This window comes from Loxodonta africana, chromosome 16 (genome assembly GCF_030014295.1).
Source record: "Loxodonta africana isolate mLoxAfr1 chromosome 16, mLoxAfr1.hap2, whole genome shotgun sequence".
NCBI lineage: Eukaryota > Metazoa > Chordata > Mammalia > Proboscidea > Elephantidae > Loxodonta > Loxodonta africana.
Window position 1 is genome coordinate 4,180,789 of NC_087357.1, and position 17,187 is coordinate 4,197,975.

Below are 17,187 nucleotides of genomic sequence, written 5' to 3' on the forward strand. Positions count from 1 at the left end.
ATGGATGTAGCACCGGAGGTGCTCATTCGTCTATGCCAAGAAATACGGAAGACAGCTTCCTGGCCAACTGACTGGAAGAGATCCATATTTATGCCTATTCCCAAGAAAGGTGATCCAACCAAATGTGGAAATTATAGAACAATATCATTAATACTACACCCAAGCAAAATTTTGCTGAAGATCATTCAAAAACGGCTGCGGCAATATATCGACAGGCAACTGCCAGAATTCAGACCGGTTTCAGAAGAGGACGTGGAACCAGGGATATCATTGCTAATGTCTGGCGGATCCTGGCTGAAAGCAGAGAATTAACAGAAGGGTGTTTACCTGTGTTTTATTGACTATGCAAAGGCATTCGACTGTGTGGATCATAACAAATTATGGATAACATTGTGAAGAATGGGAATTCCAGAACACTTAATTGTGCTCATGAGGAACCTTTACATAGATCGAGAGGCAGCTGTTCAGACAGAACAAGGGGATACTGATTGGTTTAAAGTCAGGAAGGGTGTACAGCAGGCTTGTATTCTTTCACCGTATCTATTCAATCTGTATGCTGACCAAATAATCTGAGAAGCTGGACTATATGAAGAATAGGGCATCAGGATTGGAGGAAGACTCATTAACAACCTGTGTTATGCAAATGACATAATCTTGCTTGCTAATAGTGAAGAGGACTTGAAGCACTTACTAATAAAGATCAAAGACCACAGCCTTCAGTATGGATTGCACCTCAACATAAAGAAAACAAAAATCCTCACAACTGGACCAATGAGTAAAGTCATAATAAACTGAGAAAAGACTGAAGTTGTCAAGAATTTCATTTTACTTGGATCCACAATCAAGAGCCAAGGAAGCAGCAGTCAAGAAATCAAAAGACTCAGTGCACTCGGTAAATCTGCTGCAAAGGACCTCTAAGATGTCACCGTGAAGACTAAGGTGCACCTGACCCAAGCCATGGTATTTTCAATTGCATCATATGCATGTGAAAGCTGGACAATGAATAAGGAAGGCCGAAGAAAAACTGATGCTTTTTTTGAACTGTGGTTTTGGCAAAGAATATTAAATATGCCACGGACTGCTAGAAGAACAAACAAATCTGTTTTGGAAGAAGTACAACCAGAATGCTCCTTAGAGGCAAGGATGGCAAGACTACGTCTTACATACTTTGGACATGTTGTCAGCAGGAATCAGTCTCTAGAGAAGGACATCACGCTTGGGAAAGAACAGGGTCAGCAGAAAAGAGGAAGACCCTCAAGGAGGTGGATTGACACAGTGGCTGCAACAATGGGCTCAAGCATAAAAATGATGGTCAGGATGGCTCAGGACCAGGCAGTGTTTCGTTCTGTTGTGCACAGGGTCACAATGAGTCGGAACCGACTAGACGGCATCTAACAACAACAGTGTCTATCAAATTAGCAAAACTTATACTGAATAAACACCGTAAGTACTCACATAAGAACTCACGGGTTTTCCTAAGTTACAGAAAGCTTAAAATAGGTAAGATCATCAAGTAAATGATGAAACAAGTTATCAAACTTTCAGCAAACAATAATTATCCTCCAACTTGTGATTATGGACTTAAAAAAAAATTTTTAATAGCTGCTTCTGACTATCAATTTCACTCACTGCATGAAAATAATTCAATTTCCAAGTAGCCTTTTAGGAATACATTTATTGAGAGTAAAAATTTTAAAAGTACATGCAATGACTAAAAGCAATATAAACAAGAAAAGGAGATCAGAACGTGTGGTATCCGACCTGAGGAGCTCCTCATCTGCGTCTGCCTGGGTACTGTGTTCTTCTCTGCAGGCCAGCTGAGACCCAGCAAAGGCAAGAACAGTTACTGAAACAAGAGGCTGCCAATGTCAGGACTCCAGTGCTCCAGGCAGCGAGCTGGCCGGGAGAGACAGGCGGTGGGCTTCTTCATAGGCCCAACAGGGACTTTAGGGCGAGGACTACATGATTGTACGACTGTTTTACCTAGTGACACATTTCATTCTGAACAGTACTCGATAGAGTACGCAGACAGTCTTAAACGGATAATTTCATAATTCAAATCCACTACTCCACTACTTGAATTTTACTGTTCTTTAATGAAAACTAAAGTAAGCTGAGAGTGGTTAAAACAAACTTTTCTCATTGTCTAAGTTTCAAAGTAAGACCATGTTACACAACTAAACTGAAACCAGAGTTGACGGCAGAGGATATAAACAACCGATAAAAGACATCCTCTCTGGTATCAGGAACAAATGAGAAGACGAAGTCAAAACCTAAGAAAGAAAGGTGACCTCTGATATTCAGCAGTGGTAAAGCAGATACCACGTTAATATTTGTTTGATGAAAAAAATTTAAAAGGCTACCTGTACATCTTTTTTGACAAAAAATTAAAAAATGGGGACAGGCTATATTACAAATTCATAGTAGAAGTTGCTGCTGGTGAGGAAAGGAAATGCAAGGAATGGAATTGGAGTTTAAGAGGCTTCCCTTTTAAACGTAACCCTTAACTTCTCAAAATGAATAAATAAAAAAGCAAGTAAGACGAAATGTCAAGAGCTATTGGGTGGTTATCATTATTCTTTGCGATTTCCTATGATATCTGCATCACCAGTAGCTGTCAAGTTGATTCTGACTCAAGGTAAACCCAAGCAAAGCAGAACTGTACTGCACAGGGTTTGCAATAGAAATTTTTTGAGAGGAAATTTCCAAGCCTTTCTTCCAAGACACCTCTGGGTGGACTCGAACCATCAATCTTTTGGTTAGCCGCCGAGTGAGTTAACTGCACCACCGAGGGACTCTTACGATGAAAAAAATGTAAATATGCATACGATAAAGGAAAAGGCAAAGAACAATGTTACTGTTGGTAATAATACGTATATATTTTTCAATATGTATGTATACTGAAGGAAAGCAGGAAGCATCAAAAGAAGAAGGAAGCAATACACAGAGTCACTGTACCAAAAAGAACTGGACAATATTCAACCATTTCAGAAGGCGCCTATGATCAAGAACCAACGGTACTGAAGGAGTAAGTCCAAGCTACACTGAAGACACTGGTGAAAAACAAGGCTCTGGGAATTGATGGAATACCAAGTGAGATGTTTCGACAAATGGATACAACGCCGGAAGCACTCACTTGCCTATGTCAAGAAATCTGGAAGACAGCTACCTGGCTAGCCATACGAAAGAGATCCGTATTTGTGCCCATTCCAAAGAAAAGTGATCCAAGAGAATGCATATATTATACAATGATATCCTTAATATCACATGCAAGTAAAATTCTACTGAAGATAATTAAAAAACAGTTGCAGCAGGACATCGACATGGAACTGCCAAAAAAAAAGTCAAGCTGGATTAAGAGGGCATGGAAGGAAGGATATCATTGGTGATATCAGACGGATCTTGGCTGAAAGCAAAGAATAACAGGAAGATGTCTACCTGTATTTCATTGACTATGCAAAGGCATTCAACTGCATGGATCATAAGATATTGTGGGTAACACTGTGAAGAGTAGGAATTCCAGAACACTTAATTGTGCTCACAAGAACCTGTACACAAAGAGGCAGTCATTCAAACAGAACAAGGGGGTACTGCATGGTTTAACATCTGGAAAGGTGTGCATCAAGGTTGTATCCTTTCACCATACCTATTCAATTTGTATGCTGAGCAAATAATCTGAGGGGGGCTGTATGAAGAAGAATGTGGCATCAGGACTGGAAGAAGGCTCATTAACAACCTGCATTATGCAGATGTCACAACCTTGCTTGCTGAAAATGAAGAGGACTTAAAGCACTTATTAATGAAGATCAAAGACCGCAGCCTTCAGTATGGATTTGCACCTCAACAGAAAGAGAACAAAAATCTTCACAACTAGACCAATAAGCAACACCACGACAAACGGGCAAAGACTGAATTTGCCAAGGATTTCCTTTTACTTGGATCCACAATCAATACCCATAGAAGCAGATGTCAAGAAATCAAATACACTGCATTGGGAAAATCTGCTACAAAAGAATTCTTTGAAGTGTTAAAAAGCAAAGCGGTCACTTTGAGAACTAAGGTGCACCTGACCCCAAGCCATTGCGTTTTCAATCATCTCAAATGCATGTGAAAGCTGGACCACGAACAAGGAAGACGACAAAGAACTGATGCCTCTGAATCATGGTGTTGGCGAAGAATACTGAATATACCATGGGCTGCCAGGAGAAAGAACAAATCTGTCTTGGGGGAAGTACAACCAGAGTGCTCCTTAGAAGTGAGGATGGCGAGACTTCATCTCAGGTCCTTTGGACATGTTATTAGGAGGAACCAGTCCCTGGAGAAGGACATCATGCTTGGCAAAGTAAAGGGTCAGAGAAAAAGAGGAGGACCCTCAACGAAATGGACTGACGCAGCAGCTGCGACAATGGGCTCAAACACAGCAACAATTGTGAGGATGGCACAGGACTGGGCAGTGTTTCGTTCTGTTGTATTTAGGGTCGCTATGAGTTGGAATCGACTCAATGGCACCAAACAAAAACAACATATATTTTTTCTTTATTTAAAAAGCAACCAATCAAATGTGATGTGGCAAACGGTTGAGACTTAAAATGTAAAATATTTACCTTACAGGTAAAGCTATATCCAGATAATGAAATGACGACATTTCCTTAGAAGGTGTCGGTACATGCAGGTTACTGCAAAGGGTAGAAAACAGAGCCGAGGGTAGCCCCCGACGTTTTACGAAGTTAGGTACATATATAAATGCACTGAGGCACCTAAGACATTGAGTCCCCCCTTTTCAGTAACAATTACAATCAGCTGGGTTTTTGTTTGCTTTGCTTTCAATCTAGTCATCGTCCTAGAGCTTTTGCAATGGCTGAACTTTTAGGAATACCTATTTAGTCATTCCAGGTACCTGGAGCAGAACAACTGAAAGTTTAAACAATGAATCCTTGGTATGGAACTTTTAAACAACATGGAGGTGTGTAGAACGACAGTGAAATGTCCCTCGTCAGTGCAAACTGGGTTCCCTCACCTTCCAAGGTATCTTTGGTATATAACTTCCAGACCCTTTTCTAGGCTTCTATGATCACACTCAGTTTTACACGGGATTGTCATTCTGCAAATTGCGTTCTTCCATCTAATATATCACAGAACTCTTTCCAATAGGCACCAAAAACCAAACCAAACCCACTGCTGTGGAGTCAACTCTGACTCAAGCGACCCCATAGGACAGAGTAAACCGCCCCATAGGGTTTCCAAGGCTGTAAATGTTTACAGAAGCAGACTGCCACGTCTTTCTCCCAGAGAGAGTCTGGAAGGTTTGAACTGGTGACCTTTTGGTTACCAGATGAGTGCTTTAACCCACTAGGGCTCCTTCCAATAGGCACAGAGCCCCTTTATTCCTTTGAATGGCTGCTGAGTAATGCACAATGTATTTAATGAAGTGCTCCGCTACTTTTGAGCATTTCCTCTTTCCCAGATGTTCAGCATTACAAAATGCCAGCATATTTCTGTAGGATTCCTGGAAAGAGTGAATTATGGGGTCTCAACCATTTCCAACTCACCAGGTACTCTGAGGGAAAAACACCTGGTGATCTGCTCCTGTAAAGATTACAGCCTTGGAAACCCTACAGGGAAGTTCTACTCTGGGGCCACTCCAAGTCAGGATCGGCTCAACAGCACACCACCACCCCCCCTCCCCGACCGCGACCCTTACTTAGAGTTGGATAGTAACTGTCAAATTGCCCTCTAAAAAGAGTGTATTTATTCTGATGAGACCGGTGGTGACATTAACAAACATAATTTTCTTTTATCTTGAACAGCTGAAGAGGAAATGCTTCCAAATATCAACATCTAGAAGATCTGCAGAACTCAATCCACCCGTGTTTCTAAATGATCAGCGCGTGATATGACCAAACGAACCAAAGACCCACTCAAAGTGCAGGAGAGAACTATGGGCTTCAATGGAACAGAGTATAAACAATTCACTGATGCAGCTTCAGATCTCCAAGTGCAATTAAACTCAAAGGAACTACCAATTGTCAAGTTTTGGTGTAGTATCAAAAAACATTTACAATTACATGAAAAGTTATTACATTACACCTCCTTTTCTAACTATATATCTGCATGAGGCAAAGTTTTCTTCATGTATTTCAACAAAACAATGTATTGCAACAGAATGAATGCAGAAACAGATACAAGAACACAGCTGTCTTCTATTAAGCCAGATAAAGAGTTTGCAGAAGTGTAAAACAATGCCACATCTCATTGAATTTTTTGCTGTTGTTGTTTTGGAAGTGTTTAATTATTAAAAATATTATGATAACATGCAAGATTTATAATGAAATAATAAACACTTCAAGTTGTTCTGTTTTCATTCCAAATATAGTAAGTATCAACACATATTACACAAACAAAAGCACTCGGGTTTCTCAATAATCACGAAGAGCATAAAGGGCCCTGGAACCAAAAGGCTCTCAGAACCAATAGTTTAGAGCCGACCCCCCAAAAACCCACTGCCGTCGAGTCGATTCCGACTCATAGTGACCCTATAGGACAGAGAACTGTTTGAGCAGAGGTTAGAAAACTGCAACCCTAAGGTAAAAGCTGGCCCACGGTCTGTTCTTGTAAATAAAGTTTTATTGGAATGCAGTCACATCCACTTGTTTCTGCACTGTTTATGTTTTCCTATTACAAAAGCAAAGTTCACCTCAGTAGTTGCAACGAAGACCATTTCGCCTGCAAAGTCTAAGGTATTTACCACCTGTCCCTCTATAAAAAAATTTTGCCAACCTCTGACTTAGTGTAAATTTTCATTTCTAGCCTTTATTATTGAAGTAACTTCCTAATTGACATTTCTGCCTCCATTCTTACCCCGCTATCATCCACTCTCCAAAGGATAGAATGACTTTTCTAAACAGGTAAAGCTGCTGTCACTCCTTTTAACACTCTGCTTAAAGTGTTAAAAGCTCATAATCACCTTCAAAATACAATTCGGAAGGTAAGAGGGAACAGGAAAGCTGGTAATAGGGAACCCAGGGTTGAAAAGAGATAGTGCTGACATGTCGTGGGGTTGTTAACCAATGTCATACAACAACGTGTGTACTGTTTGATGAGAAACTAATTTGTTCTGTAATCTTCATCTAAAGTTCAAAAAAAAAAATTCAAATTCCTTAGCACAGCAGTTAAGGCTTTTAATCACCATCTGGCTCCTGCCAGTTTCAGGCTATTACCCTCTTTGCTATACAACCACGCCAAGTTCTCTGATTTCCCAAATGAACCAGGCATCTCCATTTCAACCTGCCTCTACCGGGAATGTCCCTGTCCCTTCTTCCCTCTCCCTACACCCTTTGGGAAGACTTCCCTGTCTTCCTCCTCTCCACTTTCCCCAAGGCCTGTGTACCCGGCCTCCTCCTATTGTGTTCCCGTGACACTCTGGTATCAGCCATGGTGTCACAGTCATTTGTCTGTCGGTCTCTGTCTAAAAAGAGAGGTTCCTGAGGGCAGGAACTGTGCTTCTCCATCTCCAACACCTGGCACTAGCAGCCCTCTGCTTTCTGCGAATTACCTGGAATCCTCACAACAACCTTTTAATGGTCCTAGGTAACAATACTCCCGTTCTACAGATGAGGAAACGGAAGGTATCTAACTTGTCTAGTTAACATAAAGCTTGTAAGAGGGTAGAAATGGGATTTGTACCAAAATCCATGTGACTTCAAACTCCATATTCTTTATGGCTTTCCTTAGGAGTCCCTGGATGGTGCAAACTGTTAAGCACTTGACTACTAGTCAAAAGGCTGGTGGTTCAAACCCACCCAGAGTCGCCTTGGAAGACGGGCCTGGCGGTCTGTTTCTGAAAGGTTACAGCCTCGGACACCCTGTGGAACAGTTCTACTCTACACACGTGGGGTCTCTCTGAGTTGAAACGGACTCGACGGCAACCAAAAACAACATGACTTTCCCTACTAGGATTAACATCAAGTTGAAAAGACAAGTCTAAAACACGTAGTAAAATTAGGAAGCAACAAAGGGGCTACAGCTAATTGTTAAACAGCATGCGATGCTAAGTAAAAGGACAATGAATGTTAAAGAGTGGCTGGAGTGCTGATTCATGACAAAGTGGAAGCTGGGATCAATTTAGAGGGATCAGGAGGGTGTGGAGAGCAGACAGGAAGCAAAAAGAAGTCTGAGCAAAGACTAGGGGATGGGGAACAATCATGGGATGATAATGGAAAAATCAAGAGGCTGGGCCCAGCGGGGTGCGTAGTGGTGGTTCAGTGGTAGAATCCTCACCTTCCATGCAGGAGACCTGTGTTTGATTTCAGACCCTGCACCTCACACACAGCCACCACCCATCTGGCAGTGGAGGCCTGCATGTTGCTATGATGTTGAATAGGCTTCAGCGGAGCTTCTAGACTAACAAGGATTACAAAGAAGCGCCTAGCTATCTATTTGTGAAAATCAGCCAGCGGAAAAAAACCTTCACAGATCACAACAGTCCAGTTTGCAACCGATCACGAGGACGGTGCAAGACTGGGCAGTGTTTTGTTTCGTATGGATCACAACAGTCCAGTTTCCAACCGAGCACGAGGACGGTGCACGGCCGGGCAGTGTTTTGTTCCATGTGCATGGGATCCCCATGAGTTGGGGCTGATCTGACAGCAGCTGACGGTAAACAGGCCCAGTGGAAGGGAACTGCAGGTGGGAAGAGAGATGAGGACAGAGATCAGAAAAAATAAAAGAATAAACTGCTATTTTTTGCATTTAAATATAGTTAAAACCAAACCCAAATACCTTAAAATACATGAGAATTAATTAGCCATTGTACCTAACACTTGACAGTGCTTCACAGGCTACAAAAGCACTACACACTGTCTAACCTTAATAAAAATCTTACAGTCTAATAAGTATTCCTGATTTTATGATCAGCAAGGTATGGGGCAGAAGGGCCTTTAAAGCTGATAAATGGCAGACACAAACTGAACCCAGAACTTTTCATCAAACAACAGACATTTTAAGATCAAGGAGAAAAACAAGTCCTGAGAAAGAAAAAACAAAGAAAGAAACCAGTTGCTATACAGTCACTTCCAACTCACGGTAACTCCATGCGGGGCAACACAAATCGACACGAATACCACACGAATCTCACAAATTTGTACCTAATTTTATAACTGCAGTCCAGGTTCTTGAACATGCATCCTGATTTCAAAGACATGGAGATGTAGCTGGTGCTCAATAAACCAAAAACCCACTGCCATCGGGTCCATTATGACTCACAGCCACACTACAGGACAAACAAGACAGAACTGCCCCACAGGGCTTCCAAGGAGCGGCTGGTGGATTCGGACTGCCGGACCTTTGGTGAGCAGCTGAGCTCTTAACCACCACGCCACCAGCGCTCACTGGCTACATTCAAAGAATGACTCTTCAGAAATGTACATGTCTGATTTCCTAAAGGTGGCCTCCCTGGGAAGCTCTCTCTCATAAGTTACACTGCACAAGACCACCAGAGAGCGTGACTGCTCCAGAGGATGCCTTCTCCAGGGGACACCTTTCCGGGTCCATTTCAATGGCACAGGTATAACAGGAGGTAAGTGCAAATTCTACAGCAGGATTGTAGAAATCAGACTGGGAATATTTCAAAAAACCTGACATCTCACCTGAGACTTAAAAAGAGAAAAAAAAAAAGGTCAATGATAAAAACTACTGCACAATTTTGTATACTGGGAAGAAATCAATACGGTAGTCTGAAATAATGACTATGACTGAAGAGTTCTGCTTTCATTGATTTGAAGAAGCACATTTCCCACATTTTAACATCACTGACATCAGAATGTACCTCTTAAGCAATGGAGCACAATAATTTCCTGATATTTATACCTAAAACAAACAAAAAAGCCAAACCCATTGCCATTAAGTCGATGCCAACTCACAGGGACCCCACAGAGCAGAGCTAAGCTGCCCCACAGGGATGCCAAAGCTGTGAATCTTTATGGACAGATTGCCACATCTTTCTCCCTCAGAGTGGTTGGTGGGTTCTAACTGCCAACCTTTTGGTTAGCGCCTGAGTACTCAATCACTGTGCCACCAGGGATCATTACTGATACCGAAGGTCCATTAATTTTTGTTGCTGTTCCCCAACTAAAATATTTCTTTCATAGCTTCTACGTAAACTCTCACATTCTCCGCAATGTTATCTGTAACTTGTTATAATCCACACAGTTGGATACCTCTGCATAGTGAATAAAACACAGATAAACATCTTTCTGGTAGTCTCTGCCTTCAGCCAAGATCCATCTGTCATCAGCAATGATATCCCTCGTTCCACATCCTCTTCTGAATCCGGCTTGAATTTTGGCAGTCTCCCATCTATGCACTCTTTACCCAAGAGTGTTAAAAAGCAAAGATGTCACTTTGAAGATCAAGGTGCATCTGACTTAAGCCATGATATTTTCAATTGCCTCATACGCATACAAAAGCTGAACAATGAATAAGGAAGACCAAAGAAGAGCTGACGCCTTTGAATTAAGGTGCTGGTGAAGAATACTGAATCTACCATGGACTGCCAGGACAATGAACAAATTTGTCTTGGAAGAAGTACAGCCAGGATGCTCCTTAGAAGAAAGGATGGCAAGACTTCGTCTCACATACTTTGAACATATTAGGAAGGACCAGTCCCTACAGAAGGACATCATGCTTGGTAAGGTAGTGGGTTGGCGAAAAAGAGGAAAACCTTCTATGAGATGGACTGACACAGTGGCTGCAACAACTGGCTCACACACAGCAACAATCGCGAGGATGGTGCATGTAAAAATGGCACGAGGGCAGCATCTGACCTTCTCTAACTTCAAAAGGGGGAAGGAGAATCAAGATCAACAGCCTAAGGCTGACTTCTAGGAGGCAGAGGCCAGACATACCTTCTCTCTTGCCATCTTTACCAATTCTGACACCAACCATCCCTCCCACAGCACTCTCCACTTTTGTGCCAGGTTCAATTAATTCACTGCAATGGCCACACAGAACTCACAAACAATACTCATGATTACGGGGTTTTATAGGGAAGTAAAGGCTCAGGTACGCTCAGGATATCGTTCTTCCATTTAAGACAGCCACTTTCTTCCCAGCCATGCTTCCAGGCAGGCTTCTCTCTGGCCCTTCGGCCTCTGCCCTGCTCAGGCAAGTGTTACAAAGCTCCTTTAGCTCGGTCAGTAAGTACCCAGAGGCACCCCACTCTGCCAGTAAGCCTCAGCCAAAAGGCACTCAGCTTTCTCGTTCCGTGGGCCAGGAAGCCCAATGCGCTTGTCTCTCGCTGGCCTCTCCTGTTGGTCTTTATGGTGGGATCCTCCCCTTTCCACATCTAGGATGGCTTGTTTCAAGCCCAGTGGGATGGCAAAACTAACCAGTTCCCTTGGAGGGCCACCATTACCCTATGTGCACAGTCCCATCCACCTGATTTACAAGTGAATTGCAAGACCATGGTGAGAAAAGCCACACAAAAGTGATCCATTACACCACAGTGCAGGACCAGGCAGTGTTTTGTTCTGTTGTACACAGAGTTGCTATGAGTTGGAATTGGCCTGACGACACACATAAACTCTAGACAGAACTAGGGTTTACCTACCAGATTAGCCAGATGTCCATATTATTTATACAACTCCCCAGACACATGTCTGAGTTAAGCAGACAAACCTTTAGCTAGTATTTTTTTTTTTTTTTTTTTAGAAAAAGGTTAATGTCTAATTCAAAGCAACAGGCTGGATTACAGATTAAAAAGATGATTAAAACAAGATAATCAAATAAAAAGCCAAAATACTTAAAACAACAAATAATAAGATGAAAGGAACCAGCTGCCATCAAGTGACACAAAGTTCTATAAAACCAGATAACAGTTGAACACAGCCCCCTTCTTCAACCTCTCCCCATTATTTCTTGGCAGTAAAACCCAAAGCTTCCCTGCTGGCAAGCAAACAGCAATGATGTCAGAGTATCTTTATGGGCAAACACACTGCAGTGTGTGTGTGACAAGCAGGAGAGTCCATCACTTACTGCCTCTGATACCTACCCTTCAAATACTCTGCAAAGTGTTCTGAAAAGATGCCAGCTTGAACCCTTGTTGCTAATCTATCATTCTGATGGGCACTTCAACAGCTTCTCATTTTCGCTTGTTTTCAAGGGCACTTTTCCTACACTTACTGCGGGCGAGAGCTCCACCAAGTACCAAGAGGACCAAGCGGCCAGGCAGCCAATACCCCACAGCAGGGCTGGATCTGTCTTGGCTGCGGACACTCATAGAGGCAGCACAGCTGCCAGTTGGCCCAGCTTCAAACCCTGGCTGTCATATAGTGGCTGTGTGACCGTGGGCAAGTTGATGACCTTCTGTGCCTTGGTTTCTGGACCTAAAACTGGGAAGAGCAACGGTCCCTCCTTTCTGGGGTTGTGTGGAGATTAACTGACACGTAAAGCTTTCGAGCAATTTCTGGGACACAGTAAGACTCATCTTTTAGCTATCATTACTTCCATGCTGGGTCTTCTGCAAGGTGCTAATGGAGGTGCGGGGCGGGGGGGTGGGTTGGGGAGAGCGGGCAGGCAAAAATCCAGCCTTGGAGTCTACTGAAGCAGGCAGAAACAGGACGTAACACAGCGTGCAATCTGCAGGCTCACCCAGGAAGGTTCACCCAGGGAAAGCAGGGCTGGGTGAAGGTGAAGTGGTATCTGCAGGCTCACCCAGGGAAAGCATATCCAGGGCACGGGGCAGGGCTGGGTGAAGGTGAAGTGGTATCTGCAGGTTCACCCAGGGAAGGCAGGTCCAGGGCAGGGGGCAGGGCTGGGTGAAGGTGATCAAACATCCCATGCGAAAACTCTGCACACAAACAAGTAGTCACTGCTTAGAGCACACGCTAATAACTTCTCTCCTTGCTTACTCTGGAAGCCTCCCTGGTTTTACTATTTCAAATTTTGCTTATCTAGGCATAAAAGCTCACCTATTCCACCTTCCAGGTGCTGAAGACTCCAGCCACAGTCAGCTTGCCAGAGGGGTAGGAGGGGCACGTCCCCACTGCCTGCCACTCCCCATCTAGTCCCCAGCAGGACAACACTCATTTCCTGGTCTACAACTACCAGCAGAGATGCGAAAGTGCTGCCCCACAGCAAGACTCAGCCCTTAAACAACATCCCAGCTTACACAGTCAACACTCTCACTGGGAGCTATGATTAAAGCCACCCCAAACCATTAGCTATAAAAACAAAACACTGTCTTTCATTCACTTTACAATCTTCAAAGTTCAGAGTGCCTACTTTTAACCCTCCTTCCCCCAACCCCTCTACCTCTGCAGATACCGCCCTCACTGAAGTGAGGTGAGGTCTCTAGCTTCAATTTCTAATGCCCTTTCTTATCACCCATCCCAAAGGAATGCAGAAACATGGTCTAAAGCGTAGGGTTAAGGCTGACTCACGGTAAAGCTCAGGCCAAAATAAAGCCTTCGCAGGCACGCCTCAGAGCCATGCATTCGTTCAGATTTCAGCGCACCCCAAGTCCTCCGGTCAAAGCTTAGTCCCTCTCACAAACTACCTACCCATTCCCTAGTAACTCTCTGAGCATCAAAATGTCTTCATTAAGGTTGAGTTTGGGCTAGAAATTCTTCTGCAAAGCATTCTGCCAGCTTCTTTTTACATGTTGCTTAAAAATTACCAGTTGCTAAAGATTGCATTTTCCTTAGTTACTGTCAAACTCTACGTTAATGATGCAATTCAAATTCATATCACAACTATGTGACAAAGTAAAGAACACCTAAAAATGTGTTAACCCTGCCAAGTGACTAACCCCTTGCGTGGGTTAAAAGAGAAAGTTGCGATACACACACTATCAGCGCAAAGCAGTCACCAAAATGATGGCAACTCAAAACGTGAAACTTCTAGATGAGCTCAAATTTCTGCTCAAAACCGGGGTTTAAGGCTGCAAAAACTTCTGATCAGTTTAATTCTGAGAACAAAACCTTTCTGTCCCCATTCTTGTAAGAGAAAGAATGCCATCTTCAAAGTATCAAGTCACACTTAAAATATACCATTTCAGTTATATTTAAATTTCAATTCATTTAACTTGGCAATAAAAACTTCTAGAAAAAAGAAAGAAACCAGAAACTAAGACAGGCCTTAAGCTCTGCCACCAAACAAACATTTTCTGCTTTCCTCTCGATAGAAATCACCACTTCATCTGGGTAAAGGTGAACTGTTCCCTACTTGGGACATAAATCAAACAACAAAAGTAACATATTTTAGATTGATCCAAAGGAAACAGAATCAACGTGCTTGTTTATGCTTATTTACACTATATAAAATCATCAAGCTACAACCAAAAACCATACACGACTTCACAAATTTCTTAGAGTACAACTGCACTTCCCTAATCTGGGCACTGTCTGTCCCATGGGCCAAGGCTCGCAGATGTCCCCAAGGGTCATGCATCAAAGGAGACACTGCCAGGAAGAAGCACAGGGAGCAGGCAGAGGGAGTAAAGGGCACAGGAAGAGCCAAGGTTACTTGGGGCAGGGAAGATGAACTTGGTGCAAAGCATCAGCCAATGACAATTCACTCTTGAAAAGTGAAAGGCTCACAATGTTCAGTAAGATGGCTGAACAACAAAAAAAGTTTATTATTCTAAACCTAAAATGTTAAACTTCTCAGTCTCTAAAAATCATTTTTACACTCAGTTTTTCCCTTTAAGATGACACGTGGCTTCATGGGAAGCTGAGAGAGGCAGGGTACACCCTACGGAGTTTCCCACCCAGTCCTGAAACTCTAAGCCTTAGCCCACTTGAGACTATTGTGAAAAAACCACCTGCCAATTTAATGCAATGCCATAAGGTTCGAGATTAAAACCTAAAAGGGAAAAAGAAACAGACATCAAGATTGGTGGTAGAATTCAATAATTTTAGAACCCTAGAAGGCAGTCTTAAGAATCCAGTAGACCAACTCTCTTCTTAGAGAGGAAAAAACTGAGCCAAAAAAAAGAAAAAAGAGAGAGATTAAAGACTGCGCTGGGGTCTAGAGAACCGTGGCCCCCGTCCCTAATCCTCAAGTACAGTCACCCCGATTTTAAGTATCCTGAGTCCCCAACTTCTGCAGTTATTTTCTTAGTTCCACCAAATACAGGAGGCGGGGGCCACTTCCATTGGAAAGAACCCAGAACTGGGCTCAAAATACCCCCGTTCTCATCCAGTCTCCGCCACTCCCCCGGTCTGTGACCTTAGGCTACTTACATAACCCCTCTCAGCCAATATCCCATTAAAAATGACACATCCGTGAGCGCACCAAGAAACCATCACGTTCAGAACAGCGCCCCACTGCAGCCGTCCCCACGGGGCGACTCCTCAGGCCACCATGGCCACCAGGCAGAGGGGAGCGTGGTTCCGGGGAGCGGGGCGAGTGCCGGCTTGTCCCTCTCAGACCTGAACCCGGGCCCGTCCCCCCGCGTCTGCGCCCCCCAGCCCGTGCCCCAGGCCTGTACCCCCACGTCTGCGCCCCTCGACCTGTGCCCCGGGCCCGTCCCCCGCGGCTCTGTCGCCCCTCGACCTGTGCCCCGGGCCCGTCCCCCGCGGCTCTATCGCCCCCCCCGGTCTGGCCCCTCCAGGCTTGCCGTCCCCCCCTCCGGCCTGAGCCCCAGCCTGTACCCCTGGGCCGCCCTCGGAGGCCCGCGAGCGCCGGGGTCCCGGGAAGTGCTCGGGCCGGTCCCTCTCGGGGCCCGAGGTGCGGCCGCGGCCGGAGGCGCGCACAGTGACCCGGACCCGGGTTGCAGGGCCCGGCGCGATTCCGCTCGGGCGGCACTGCACCAGCGGGACCGCGCGGAGGCCGAGGCGGGGCCGCGCGCCGGGACGTGCCCGTCACGCCAGGAGCTGGGCTCGGGCCGGCCGAGCCTTACCTTCCGCCACATCCTCGTCGATGGCCCCCTTCACCTGTGAGAAGCACCACTGGAAGTCGCCGCCGCCCGCGGGGCAGCCGCCGCCCCCGGCTCCTGCAAACACACCAGGGGCATCAGGCCCGGCCCCCGCCCCCGCCCGTCCCGCCCCCGGCGCGCGGCCCCTCACCTGCCATCGCCGAGGCGGCGGGCGCTGAGGCGGCGGCGGGCGGACGCTGCCGCGCCGACTGCGCGCACGGAACGAGCAGCCGCCGCGCTACCGCCTCCCGAGAACCTCAGCCCGGCAGTCGCCGCCGCCAGTGATTTTTTTTTTTCCCTTTTCAAAATGGCGCCCAATGCCCGTCGCCCCGCTCGATGACGTCATCCCTCCACCTCCAGTGAGAGGGGCCGGGGCCGGGGGCGGGGCCTGTCCCGGGAGGGCGGGGCGAGGCTGGCGTGCGGCCCGGGGGCTGTCGGCGACGCGCCCCGCGTGGACTGCGCCTGCGCGAGACGCCGTCGCGCGCCCGGAGCCGCTCCCCGCCGCATGACCCGCGGTCGGGAGGAGACGGTTTAGGGACGCAGGAGGAGCGCCGGGCCGGCGGGTGTCCGGAGCTCCTTGGAAGAACACTTGCGGGGCCGCTCTCAGGGAGGGTGTAGAGGGCTCGAAGCGGCGACCCCGAAGCACCCAGTGGACAGGCTTCGAAAGCAGGGTGGACACTCGACTTCCAGTGCTGACTCAGCCTCGCTCTCAGGCGTGCCCCACCGCCAGTCTGAGCCCCGCCCCTCGGACCTCGACCAATTGGAGCGCCGCCGTTTTGCGAGCCCTGCCGCGGAGCAGCCAATGGGGGCGCGCTCGGCGCAGGGCTGTCTGGGGGTGGGTGGGCGTGGCCTGAGTGCGGCTCTGGCCCGCCCCTTGGAGCCTCGGCCAATGGAAGGAGCCAACAGGGGCGCACTAGGCACGGCGATGTCCGGACGGGCGGGGCTTCCCGGCCCGCGCGGCGAGTCCGCAGGTTCGCGGCCAGAACCCCGTGCCGAGTTCGCCTGTGTCTGTGAAGTCGGCGGCTCAGGGATTCTTGGAGCTACCTAGGGAGACACTTTGATGAAAACCTTTGGTTTGAAATACAACGTGGCTGGCCTCTTCTTCGTTTGTGGGTTTGTTTTCTCTGGTATCCGAGAGATTACCCATTCATTTATGGGTTTCACCGGTATCTGAGTCCTAACTCGTATCAGTGATGTTGCAGAGTTGGCGGTGGTCGCATTGCACAGTTAGAAGACAATGCTCCAAATCAGGAGAAACAAGGACCTAGAGTCTC

At 46.1% G+C, this 17,187-nt stretch overlaps 1 protein-coding gene across 4 annotated transcripts in view; it reads right to left on the reverse strand.

The window, feature by feature from the left end:
* PPP2R2D (protein phosphatase 2 regulatory subunit Bdelta) overlaps positions 1 to 16,161 on the reverse strand; it is a 54,559-nt gene extending 38,398 nt beyond the window's left edge. The window contains exons 1-2 of one of the 4 annotated variants that reach the window (XM_064269161.1): positions 16,065 to 16,161; positions 15,899 to 15,991 (exon numbers count right to left, since the gene is read on the reverse strand). In XM_064269161.1, coding sequence (XP_064125231.1) covers positions 15,899 to 15,991; positions 16,065 to 16,071 — 100 coding nt within the window. In that variant the 5' untranslated portion in view covers positions 16,072 to 16,161. Of the gene's footprint in view, positions 1 to 4,604; positions 4,677 to 15,898; positions 15,992 to 16,064 lie in introns of those variants that run through there. The other 3 variants (XM_064269157.1, XM_064269158.1, XM_064269160.1) reach the window with 3 other exon arrangements.
* Between the last annotated feature and the right edge of the window lie 1,026 nt (positions 16,162 to 17,187).